Raw genomic sequence first — 13129 nt, 5'->3', positions numbered from 1 at the left:
AATAAATAATCTACATACTACTTTTTGTTATCAGTATGCTGAGAAAAATGTATGTCAAGGCGAAATTATTAGCTTTTGCTTCTGCAGTAAAATTAATGCATTATAAAGTAGTCTCATTTTAGACAGATAAAATCTTCATGTACTTCTTTGAAGTTTGAAGAAAAAATGTTTCCTGAAATATTTCAGGATTATTGGATAACTTTTTTTTTAAATTTGAAAGACTAACATTTACTTCTGGAAATTTGAAATTCCGCCATTTTGAAGGATATATGTTTGGGTATATTTTAAGTGTGTTTTTTTTTAAGATTTATTTTTACATAAAGGCCTAATGGGTTAATTATCATAATCTCACTATGATTGAATACTTATTCAATGACTTCTGTTTAATGTTAATAAAGAAGAGGAATTGTATCTCGAGTCTGAACTAAATAAAACCTTCAATAAACTCAAAGCTGTAATATATAAGATTTTAGCTTTTAGCATAAATAACATCAGATATCAAATATAACTCCATGAAAGTTTTTTTTTCAATACCAACAGGGATTTTATAACCAGAAAAGGAAAGTTCATGGCCATTATAATATTTCCGTAATCTACAGAAATGAACACAATGAATTCTTCATTTTTAAATTTACATCCATTTTCTGTTGCCCATTTTTGACTGAGGTGAAGTTTTTTAGATTTATGCTGCAAAAGAATGTTTGAAAAATTAACATAAGAAGGGTTTTTGGCAATTTGTTTTTCTAATGTTTCAGAAATATCTCTTTGTTTTTGAAGATCTATGCCATTCTTAATTTTAAGATAAACAGTGGTTAGTCTTTTTTACATTCACCTTTTATGTTTACTAGAAACATCCTGTATGTATCTCATACTTTAATTATATGTGTATTTGAATTTATATTGGAGATATTTGACTGCTGTGGCTTGTGTTTAGGTTGAATAAAATATGTAATATGGAATGTACTTGCAAGCAATCATGTATAGTGTAGAAGGAAATGCATCAGCTTTTTTAGGCAGAACTAAAATCAAATTCGGTCTTTTTCAGATCTTAAGAAAAGAGCCTTGAAAATGTTTCAGAATCTTTCATTTCAAGTAAGTATCAATGGAATATGGTTACTGCTGTTTTATTCACCTAAAACTGCCTTATCGAAGTCGAAGTATAGAGTGAGGTGGACTAGTGAAAGATTGATGCAAGAAAAAGTGCCTGTAGCAGGTGGTAAGTATGTGGGTGAATTTTTAATTAATAGACACAGTTGACATATATTTACTTCTTAGTTACATTACCCTTGTTATTAGTAGATTGGCTGCAACACTTTGGGTAATGGGCATTAAAGTCTACAAAATAAAAGGTGATGAAAGTTCTTTAACAATATTTTTCAAAATCATCAATTGTGACTGTAAAATTTCTAGGAAGATGATTATATGGAACAAACTGTTTTGGGGTCGGTGTAAGGTAACCAAAACAGCTATTGCTTGCAAGACTAATTCAATATCATCTTACTTTGATTAACATAGTTTACAACAACAATTGAAGAACCAACTGATGTCCTAGAGTTACTTGTGCAGTTCTGACTATAATGAGTATGACATTTTAAAATAATTTTTGATTATTTAGGAATTTTTTTAGGACTTCTAACTTGTCCTTATGCTTCATCGTTTAGGCATTTCCCGGTTTGAAGTATTAATTGGGTTTCGTCTTCAACCGTTCAGTGATGACAAGCCGCTCTTTTGGCGACAATTTCTCAGGAGATGCAATTTTGGCTGATGCAGCTGCCTTCTTCAGTAAACAGTTTACATAACGGAAACTCAGTTTAGGTAGCAAAGGGGCTCAAGAGAAGGAGATATACATGTATAAAATTTCAAAAGATGACAATTTACACAATAAGCCCATTAGCCACCGCCTTCTTGGATATGCATTATTTTATGCATAACATTACAAAAGGTAGAAGACAATATTATCATTCAAAGTATTTTATAAATTGCTGAATTAAATCTGCTGAACACAACTAACTATTTTAAGTGACACTATGCCAATTAAGGTGCAAACAGTGAATACTTGGGTCAAGTCGAATTTTTTTTAATTAACTCATGTTGTATTTTGATTTGCGGATATATACTTAAAAAACCCATGTAATTATGACAAAATTTATAAATAATCATTCAGAAAGTACCTGTAACCTTTAGTTGATTAAAAAAGCGGAGCAGTCTTTTTATATTTTTTTTCATTTTCTTTAATATGTTTTGTAATTACAAACCCATCAACATCACATTCTGAAAGACATAAACATGACCATATTTATACGTAAGATTGTAAGACACTATACTGGTAAAGAATATAATTACAGATAAAGTACCTCAGACAAGCGTGTTTATTGTATTTGCATGTATGTATGGCTAATTTGTTTGGTTGATATCACATGTATGTACTGAACCTTTTTCTCAGTTGATGTTTATTGATTTGTTAGAAAAGCACCAAAACAAATTAACTTCTTGTCGATTGTTTTGATCGGTTTTATTTCATCAAAAGCAGCAAAGCGGAACGTGCCGGTATTGTGCACAACTAAATAAAAACACACACATGTCACCTTTGTGCCACCGTACTCTTTCTATACATAGAACTTTTCAACCCTGATACACTGTCTGTGCCGTTTTATCTGAAAAAAATTGTTGAAGCAATGCTAGCGTAGAATTTTCAGTTCCTCTAACGTCACGAAGGAGCCTTGGGGCAATTCCTAATTTGTTTAATGTGTCCTTATAGTATGACACAATCACTGCGGGCGAGTTGTCGCTGTTTGATACTTCGAGCTATAAAATGATTCGACTGTACAGATCTCTCCTTGGATGCAGAATCAACATGGCTTGAACTTACCGTAACCATTTAAATGCAACACAAAGTTAATCAGTTCTACTCTTGTTAAATGCACCCCTCTGAGAATGACAGCTAAATCTGATTTTAACACTTGTTACTGGTGTAATAATAAACAGCCAAATTCCAAACCTCCATGCCCATTTAGAGACGTTTTTTATCTTCCGGAAAAGGGATTAAGAAGATTCTGCAAAAGAAAACATTATTTTAATACACATTAGAAAACCGACATTTTTAATTATTATAAAACAGATACACAATTGGGGAATTACACAAATACAGGCAACATATATTAGTTTCAATGCCTGTGTCCCTCGGCGTATTTTTCGAAAAAATAGGATTTCAAAAATGAAATAAATAATTTGGCGTAGATCTATCAACACATTCGAAGCTGCTAATTGATTCTATATACATGCTTAGGATGTTACCTAATTCGATTATGTGTTACCTATTTCGAAAATGTGTATACAATCAAAGGTTATGAGAGAAGGGAGCAAGCACATATGAGCAAATTTATTATATTGCATGTATATATCAAACGGAAGCCATTTTAGAGAGGATTATTCTATCGCTGTATAAGACTGGAAGCCGAATAATCAAAGTTCTTAAGGAGGCATGGTTGAATTATCTTAAGATTCCAATGCGATTCTATAAAGGATGAGACTTTTAAACTTAGAAAACAAAATGCTCAGCCTTTGTACAGAGCCTCGGAGCGACGTACACAATGTATAAATATGATATTAACATTTTGCTTGGAAAATTCTCTCTTTTATTTCAGATTGAATTATGCTTTGAATAATCAATGTTATTATGCTCGTCAAAAGCCAAATTATGATAAGAAAATGTCCAATTTTATTACACTCCTCTTTTTAGCAGAATCAAGATTAGTGAAAATAAAACATTTATTTCATTTTTTTACATGTATAGACAAAATTAAGTCTTGTCTGCAACTTGGCGTTTGTTTGTTGCACAATGGAAGGGAGTTGGTCATATGGTATTATTTTTAATATTTAACATTGTAGTTACAAGTCAGTACATTATGTCTAAGTAAATAACATTCATTCATCTTATATTCATAACAATTCAAACTTTGTACAACAATTTGGGCCCTATGAAAGCGAACCATTGCCCATATCTATCATCACAAACCATACACAACTTTTTGCTTATTTGACCGTAAAAAGAATTTTTACAAATATATCATTATAGAAAGTTATTTTTACTGTCTTATTTGATCGAGTATAGAAATAAATTGCATACTTCTGCAAACATGACATATATTCTTTATTATACGCAGTCTCATACGGAAGCGTCCTGGTGCCAATTCATAATGTTCTATAAAAAAATAAACTCCTACGTAGGAGATAAAAAAGCCTAATTAGGAGTTTGTAACTCCTACGTAGGACTTTTTAACTCCTACGTAGGACTTTTTAACTCCTACGTAGGACTTTATAACTCCTACGTAGGAGATAAAAAAGCCTAATTAGGAGTTTATAAGTCCTACGTAGGACTTTTAAACTCCTACGTAGGACTTTTTAACTCCTACGTAGGACTTTATAACTCCTACGTAGGAGATAAAAAAGCCTAATTAGGAGTTTATAACTCCTACGTAGGACTTTATAAGTCCTACGTAGGACTTTATAACTCCTACGTAGGACTTTATAACTCCTACGTAGGACTTTAAAACTCCTACGTAGGAGATAAAAAAGCCTAATTAGGAGTTTATAACTCCTACGTAGGACTTTTAAACTCCTACGTAGGACTTTTTAACTCCTACGTAGGACTTTATAACTCCTACGTAGGACTTTATGACTTTATAAGAAATGCAAATCTCAACATTCCGGACCGGTATATCGGCGAAGGAACAAGACACTTACCCCCCCCCTCCCCTCAAATCTTAAATATAGAGGACATTTCACCTTTGGTTCATACAGAATTTATTTAAGTTTGATTGTGTAGGAAGCTATAAGCTTATAGACACACTTTTGAATCCGTTCCTGGAACCAACCAGTACGTACTTAGCAATGAGTGTAAAGTTTCTTGCTCAAGGAAACAACGGCTTGCGCCTAACGGGGTTTGAACCCATGCAGCTAGCGATCATTAGGCTACTAGTCACACGGCCATGCCGCAACACTTCACCTTTTAATAAAGTGTCTCAGGTTTCTAGAGAGTACAGTGTCTTAGGGTGAGGTGTCTGTAAGCATTTGCGATGTATCCCGAAAAATTGCTTTACAGCTATTCGAAAAAAAACTTACTCGACATCAAGCATATATATCAAAATTTTAAAAGGCTTTAATGATTACGATTTCAATACGAACTAGCTGAACAAAACGAGCAATTTATCCATTTTCGGCCGTTTCAAATGATTAAATCCTTATAGGGGGCAGGGGGGGGGGGGTAGTGAAGTGTCTTGTTCCTGCTCCGTAAAGTTTAAGAAGATAACGGTTTGCGGAGCATTATACATGCATATGTTTAATAATGAATTACATTGTATATCCTACTTTGAACAAAGTTTAACCCATACATTTTGTGAACATGTGTATAATAAATATAACTAAACGTACATAATACAGAATCATCGTTTAATATATGCAGAGAATGACAAAATCATCTCTGGCTACAGACTAAAGGTATTTACTAAAGTGGCTTGCGACAATTACAACTTGACACATATGAGCCGCGCCATGACAAAACCAACATAATGGGTTTGCGACCAGCATGGATCCAGACCAGCCTGCGCTTCCACGCAGTCTGATCAGGATCCATGCCATTCGCTATCAGTTTCTCTACTTGTAATAGGGTTTGTAAGCGAACAGCATGGATCCTGATCAGACTGCGCGGATGCGCAGGCTGGTCTGGATCCATGCTGGTCGCAAATGCACTATGTTGGTTTTGTCATGGCGCGGCTCATAAAATTTATTTTCCTACATTATATGCTATCTTAAGTTATACTCTAGCATACATGTCCGTCGAATTCTGTGCTTTCAGTTCTTTGATATGTATTCTACGTAGGAGTTATAAAGTCCTACGTAGGAGTTTAAAAGTCCTACGTAGGAGTTTAAAAGTCCTACGTAGGAGTTACAAACTCCTAATTAGGTTTTTTTATCTCCTACGTAGGAGTTATAAAGTCCTACGTAGGACTTAGAAAGTCCTATGTAGGAGTTATAAAGTCCTACGTAGGAGTTATAAACTCCTAATTAGGCTTTTTTATCTCCTACGTAGGAGTTATAAAGTCCTACGTAGGACTTATAAAGTCCTACGTAGGAGTTATAAAGTCCTACGTAGGAGTTTAAAAGTCCTACGTAGGAGTTATAAACTCCTAATTAGGTTTTTTTATCTCCTACGTAGGAGTTATGAAGTCCTACGTAGGACTTATAAAGTCCTACGTAGGACTTACAAAGTCCTACGTAGGAGTTTAAAAGTCCTACGTAGGAGTTACAAACTCCTACGTAGGAGTTTATTTTTTTTATAGAACATTATGAATTGGCACCAGGACGCTTCCGTAGTACTAGTCTCATCAATACACTTGAAATACAACGAGAACAATATATAGCCATGTCCCAATTCTTTTATTTTCGCCGACTTTAGGTAACAAGTTGGCGAGTCTTTACACCAACATGCTTTTATGTGCGTTAGACAATAAGTAATAAAATAACTTAAATATTTCGAATGAACATTAAAAGAGTAGAAGAAATAATTATTTTCCTTTAAATTGAAATAATACGCATTTTAAAAATATTTTTATGGGACCTTAATGATCGTGCGATACTACAATTTAGCTGAAAATACAATCACGTATTGTTACACTAAAACATTTAAGGTGTTGTGTTTGTACTATCGTTATACAGATCATTTTAAAGGAGCTTTTCCTTGATTATATCTCATAAAACGAAAGAAAAATAACAAAGAAAACAATCTTGTTTAAAGCAAATAAAGCCCATCTTGAATATATTGGCGACACCTGGCTATGTTCGGGTTTTGTAGTAGTAAATAAGTTTTGAACTATTTAAAACAGTATACGCGTTAGACTTTGTGCAATTTCTCTTACATCCAATACATGTTCTTGATGTTATTTTTAGAACTATGTTATGATAAAGACAGTAGTACAATTAAATGACTTTTTATCGTTTAGATATCCCCTAAATCCCCGGTATACCACTGCACAGCTAGCTAGAGCTATATTTGGTATAAGTCTATGGCAAGTCTTTGGCAACCCTTCTGCCAAAGACCTGGACTTGGCGTATACTCAAATAAAGCTGAAGTACCCCACTGTCTTATATATAAAGATATAATCACTTTTTTAACGTATTAGCTATATTTTGAATTAAGATTAAATTAAAGAAATATGATAAAAAGTTTATAAATTTCACTTACATTTCTTGTCCACTTTGCAGGTAATATAGCGTTGTCACGCCTTTACGGGACCTCTAAGTTCTAAGAGCTAAGACCTAAGTTCTAGGATCTAAGTTTTAAGATCTAAGTTCTAATTTCTAACTCAAAACGGCCTCAGTGGGCTTCCGTATGTTTCATATCAAGATACTAGTTTTATAACAATGAAAACTTGACTAGGATATTCAATGTATTTTGTATTTGACTGGCTGACTCATTTATTATTTTCAAAATGTTGATGTAATTGTTTGTATTTGTCTTTTATTGATTATTGGTTCTATAGCAGCATGCTCCAGATACATGCCAATTTTTACCAAAAAAAAATGAAAATGTATTTAAAAGTTAAAATAGTTTGAAGTGAGAAAAGAAAAAAAGTTACACACTGCAACGGCACTTACAATCCAATTAAAATTACTAAATAGATGTCCAAAATTATGCAAAACAATAACCCTAATGCGTTTGTCATTAAGTAGAAATATGGTGATTAAATATTGCAAAATCAGTCATTATTCCAATATAATTATTAAAGAAATCTTGCATCTTTTTACTTTTCATAAAATCTTAGTACCTTTTTCTCAAGTGTGGTTTTCTAATATTTTGGCTATTATATCTGGAGGCATGCAGCTTTAATATTTTAGTATTTTTTCTAACTGCCCGATCATTGTAATTGATTCACGGTCTCACATTCGTTAACGTATATTTACAGCACTTCCATCTTGAAAAAAGGGTATAAAATGAAGAAAAAGATTACGGACCGCGGACATGACATCATCATCCCCTTTATGAACACAAAATAGAATTAATCTCTATGTTATTTCTATAGAGTATTAGCCAAACAAATTAATTTTAAGCCAAAAAGTACGAGTTGTGAACCATGTATTTAAAGATTTTAGTTTTGGTGGATGTATATCTTTATTTTTTTAACAAACTTCCTTCAGTATGCACTTTTCCCGGTGATATAAAAGGTTTTCAATGCACATTTAAGAAAATCTTTTTCTTGGCATGTATCACATCTTTTTACAGACAATTGGAAGCTGATCTTGCCTTCTTCAATGATGAAAAAGATAAACGCCTGATGGAGCGAGTTCAAGTGAATAAAGCAGATTCTCAATACATTTAAAGCTACTCTCCTACACAAAACGGGTCTAAAATCAACATTTGTTTACAATTATTAAATATGATAGGAGTAAAATTTGCAGTTTCAATGAGATACTGGTGTGTATCTGATCAGCTCAAAAAAAGTTTTAGTAATCAACAGACTAAGAGCTTTTTCTAGAAAGATCTTCCGTATCAATCAATCTTACACTTTCATGTGTGAAATCTGAACCGTAATGGCTATATATAACTAGGTATAATATTATCAGGGCTGAGAATCAAAACTACGTCGTATCCTACAAAATGTGAACAAACACCGCCATCTTGGAAAGAAAAACGTATGTTTTTGATTATAACTCTTTTTGTTGGATATGACTGGAAACCAGATATATGTATTAACACGCTACACTATTTACCGCTTCGTTCGGTATATTTTGCTTGCACAACTATTTTGTAAAACAAAAGTTATAGCGAACTTGCAACTCGAAGCGGAGCAGAATTTTTGTGAAAATTGTGTGGATACGACGCAGTTCATATTGCTTTATCTATCTTTTTTTCCTTCAAATCAATTGTATACTCGTTTTTAAGTTCAACATAAACTTCAAAATATGATTTTGCATCATTAACTAAAATTTCATTAAAAAGAGATGCTTATTTTCCAAGAAAATAATGTTTTTTACGAAATGATACGACGCAGTTGAAAATAAAATATGATACGACGCAGTTGTATTTTCATTGCAGGCTGCATTTTGGTTCAGCTTTTAAATTATGTGCTAGGTATGCTAATAACGTTCACAAACATTTCTTGTTTACAACTAAAGTCAAAAGCAGAGGTCACTCATTGGTTGAAAAAGTAATAAAAATTCTATTAAGGCTTTATTTTTCGGTCGCATTTTCAGTTCCTGTCATAAGCATCTACAAATTCCGAAAAGCTGTATCAAATGCAATATACATTGAAACACGTGATCGCACACCCATATGACAAAATGTTCTAGTGTTGCCTTAGCATGCTTATAAACTTGTTCCTGTGAGTTCGAAATTGGGGTGGTTACTTTTTTCATTTACAGAATTTTCATACAAAATTCAATATTCCAGGGTAACCTCTCCTGGACCCTGTATCAATCAGGAATAACCTTTGTTGTTGTTTTTTTTTTCCCTAAAAAACAAAATTAAAGAATTACACATTTTGTAAAGGTCTCTTGCTATCTGAAGAGAAGTATGCACAAATTGCATGACTAATTTTGTTACTTATAATTAGCAACAATTTCCGTCAATTCCGTTATTATGTCTTTTACGTGCAAATTTTATTGTATTCATTTTGTTAACAATCGGTGAGAACAGATGAGCTTTATTATTTGAAACTGAATGTTATATTTTTTAAAATTATATCATAAATGGTTAAGCTACGATAGATTTTTACAAGTATGCGTTCAGTCATTTTATGTTCATCGCCGCAGAACTTTACCGCTGATTTTGTCGTATTGCATTTCTTTATCGCCGATGAGAACAGGTCTACGGAATGTATTTTCTATTTTAGCACTAAAGTATCATTCTTCTCCATTTACAAACTTTAAATTTTCAAAATCGAGTTACAAATGATAAAACTACAAATTATTTTGTTAAGAAGATGTCCGTTTTGACCCAAGGGCTTTTATTTGAACAATCTTTGTAGACACTTACTAGACAATGTTTCATGCTTAATATCTGAACTCTAACAATTCAGGTTTTTTCAAAGAAGATTTTTAAGTTTTTGTCATACACATATAAGGAAAATAAATGACCCCGGAGCGGGGCCAATTTTGACCCATGGGCTTTTATTTGAACAAACTTGGTAGACATCCAATAGAACATGTTTCATGCTAAATATCTTAGCTCTAGCTCTTTGCATTCTTTAAAAGATTTTTTTTTAAAGTTTTTACTATATGCATTTAGGGAAAATCAATGACCGCCTGGGGCGGGGCCAATTTTGATCCCAGGGCTTTTATTTGAACAAACTTGGTAGATACTCACTAGAAGATATTTCATGCTTAATATCTAAACTCTAGCTATTTGGGTTTTTTCAAAGAAGATTTTTTAAGTTTTTGCTATACACATATTAGGAAAATCAATGAACCCCGGGGCGGGGCCAATTTTGACCCCAGGGCTTTTATTTCAACAAACTTGGTAGACACCAATTAGAACATGTTTCATGCTAAATATCTAACCTGTAGCCTTTACAAATTCAGAGAAGTAGAGTTTTTTAGGTTTTACAATATACATATAAGGAAAAACCTATGACCCCCAGGGCGGGGCCCATTTTAATTCTAGGAACAAAATTTGATCAACTTTGGTTTTGGACCTATAGATGATACCATAGACCAAATATCAAAGCGCTAGGCCATTTACTTTCAGACCAGAAGATTTTTCAAGTTTTCACTATATGTATGTAATGAAAATCAATGACCCACGGGGCGGGGCCAATTTTGACCCTAGGGCCATTATTTGAATAATCTTGATAGAGGTCTACTACACAATGTTTCATGCCAAATATCTAATCTGTAGCCTTTGCCAAATCAGAGAAGAAGATTTTTTTAGATTTTACTATATACATATAAGGAAAAACCTATGACCCCCAGGGCGGGGCCAATTTTGACACTAGGGACAAAATTTGAACAACTTTGGTAGAGGACCCATAGATGATACCATATACCAAAAATCAAAGCTCTGGCCCATGTACTTTCAGACAAGAAGATTTCTAATTTTGTGTTTTTTGAAATCCTTTTCTGTCCCTATGACCTACATATGCAACAGACCGGAACCATTTGAACAACTTTGAAAGGGGACCACCCAAGGATCATTTCTGTAAAGTTTGGTTGATGTGCAGTCATTGGTTTCAGAGGAGATGTTGTTTATGTTAAAAGTTGACGACGCACGACGACGGACGACGAACACAGGGCCATCACAATAGATCATCCTGAGCATTGCTCAGGTGAGCTAAAAGTACATTCATTACCCAGAACATGCAGAACCACAATTTACTTAGAGCGTAGCTAGCTAAAATAAATTCAGGTTCATATACTTCTATATTTTTTGACAAAAAATAGGGATAATATTGAACATACAGGAAAATATAAGAAATTATTTAGAAAAATTATGATAAATTAAGTAACATGGTCATGTTTAACTGTAAAGTAGCCTCCGCAATGTAAAAAATGTTATATACTGTACATGACACAATGTATTTTAATAATCAAAAGCAACAGAACATCGCTATTCACCGCAAATAATCAGGGTTTTTTATCTAGCGCAAGTGATTATTTCATAAAATAGACATATATTGCCAAAATTACCCCTGTTGAAAAGACTGCCTTACAAGCTGAACCAATATGCAGCATGCAATGAAAATACAACTGCGTCGTATCATATTTTATTTTCAACAGCGTCGTATCATTTAGTAAAAATCATTATTTTTTAAAAAAAATAAACATCTCTTTTTAATGAAATTTTAGTAAATGATGCAAAATTATATTTCGAAGTTAATGGTTTACTCTGAAATGAGTATATAATTTATTTGAAGGAAAAAACGATACATAAAGCAATATGAACTGCGTAGTATCCACACATTATCATAAAAATTCTGCTCCGCTTCGAGTTGCAAGTTCGCTATAACTTTTGTTCTACAAAATAGTTGTGCAAGCAAAATATACCGAACGAAGCGGAAAATAGTGTAGCGTGTTAATACATATATCTGGTTTCCAGTCATATCCAACAAAAAGAGTTATAAACAAAAACATACGTTTTTCGTTCCAAGATGGCGGCGTTTGTTTACATTTTGTAGGATACGACGCAGTTTTGATTCCCAGCCCTGTGCATGCCACCATTAACTTCTTCCGCCCATTTCTTTCACGGTAGTATCTGAGTTACAAACATTTAAAATCTTTCATATAAAACATGTACATATGTTTCGTATGTAGGCCTACTCATCTAAAATAAAGTCATGTTTTAAAAAATAGAATATTAATTTAAAAAACTTACCATTATCTGTTTTATCTTTTTTCAATACCTGAATTGTTTAACACAGTGCATATTGTCAAAATAAATCAGCTTATTGAGATTTTCGATAATTTTGTATCCTAGGCATTACATGCAATGTTTATGTCAAAATAAAACTGATAAACACCACTATATATGCTATATTGTAGTCCTACATTCTTCAAGGAAGTTGAATTCATATTGATCATCCGACCATGACCGACTCATAATCGACGCGAGTGAAAAATATTTTTAGTGTTCTAGCTGTATTTCTGAAAACTTTGATTAATTGCGAATAGAAGAGGAGATTAGAAATTTATTTTTTGAAAATCATGTGCAATATAGCTTGAATTACGGTATTAGAAATGTAGCGGATTCTTCATACCCACAAATGACAAATGAACATCATTGTCATTTTTATTTTACCCTCACCCCCCAGTGATTTTCCCCTTGTATTTTACAGCCGAATAAAGGCTGTTTCCCCTAGCTCAAGATAGGTATATTGTCCCCTAAAAATGCTAATATTTTCCCCTAAAACGCCTGTGCACATTCTTCACCAGAATGATGACTAAACATCAGCTTCCGAGGGATCACTTTGTTTCCCGATTTTTATATCAGTTAGAAGACAGAAAGCTGTCCGTATAGATAGCCTCTGCTAGTAGCATGCATGGTAAATTGAATTAAAATTGATTTTTCATTTAATGTATGGGTAAATTCCATTCTCACAAGTTGGAATTTGATTTTCCCGCTATATTTTCCCCTTCAGAA

General features: G+C 33.1%; 1 protein-coding gene across 1 annotated transcript in view; it reads right to left on the bottom strand.

Moving 5' to 3' along the window:
• Positions 1-12525, bottom strand: part of LOC132754036 (uncharacterized) — a 77507-nt gene extending 64982 nt beyond the window's left edge. Inside the window, exon 1 of the mRNA XM_060744625.1 lies at positions 12365-12525. Within this exon, the coding sequence (XP_060600608.1) occupies positions 12365-12367 (3 nt within the window). The 5' untranslated portion in view covers positions 12368-12525. The remainder of the gene's footprint in view (positions 1-12364) is intronic.
• Positions 12526-13129: the final 604 nt, after the last annotated feature.

The sequence above is a fragment of the Ruditapes philippinarum genome, unplaced genomic scaffold (assembly GCF_026571515.1).
Source record: "Ruditapes philippinarum isolate M1 unplaced genomic scaffold, ASM2657151v2 ctg2288_1_1_1_1, whole genome shotgun sequence".
Lineage (NCBI taxonomy): Eukaryota > Metazoa > Mollusca > Bivalvia > Venerida > Veneridae > Ruditapes > Ruditapes philippinarum.
Note: the sequence above shows the minus strand (reverse complement) of the source record. Positions and strands in the feature narration are given on the sequence as shown.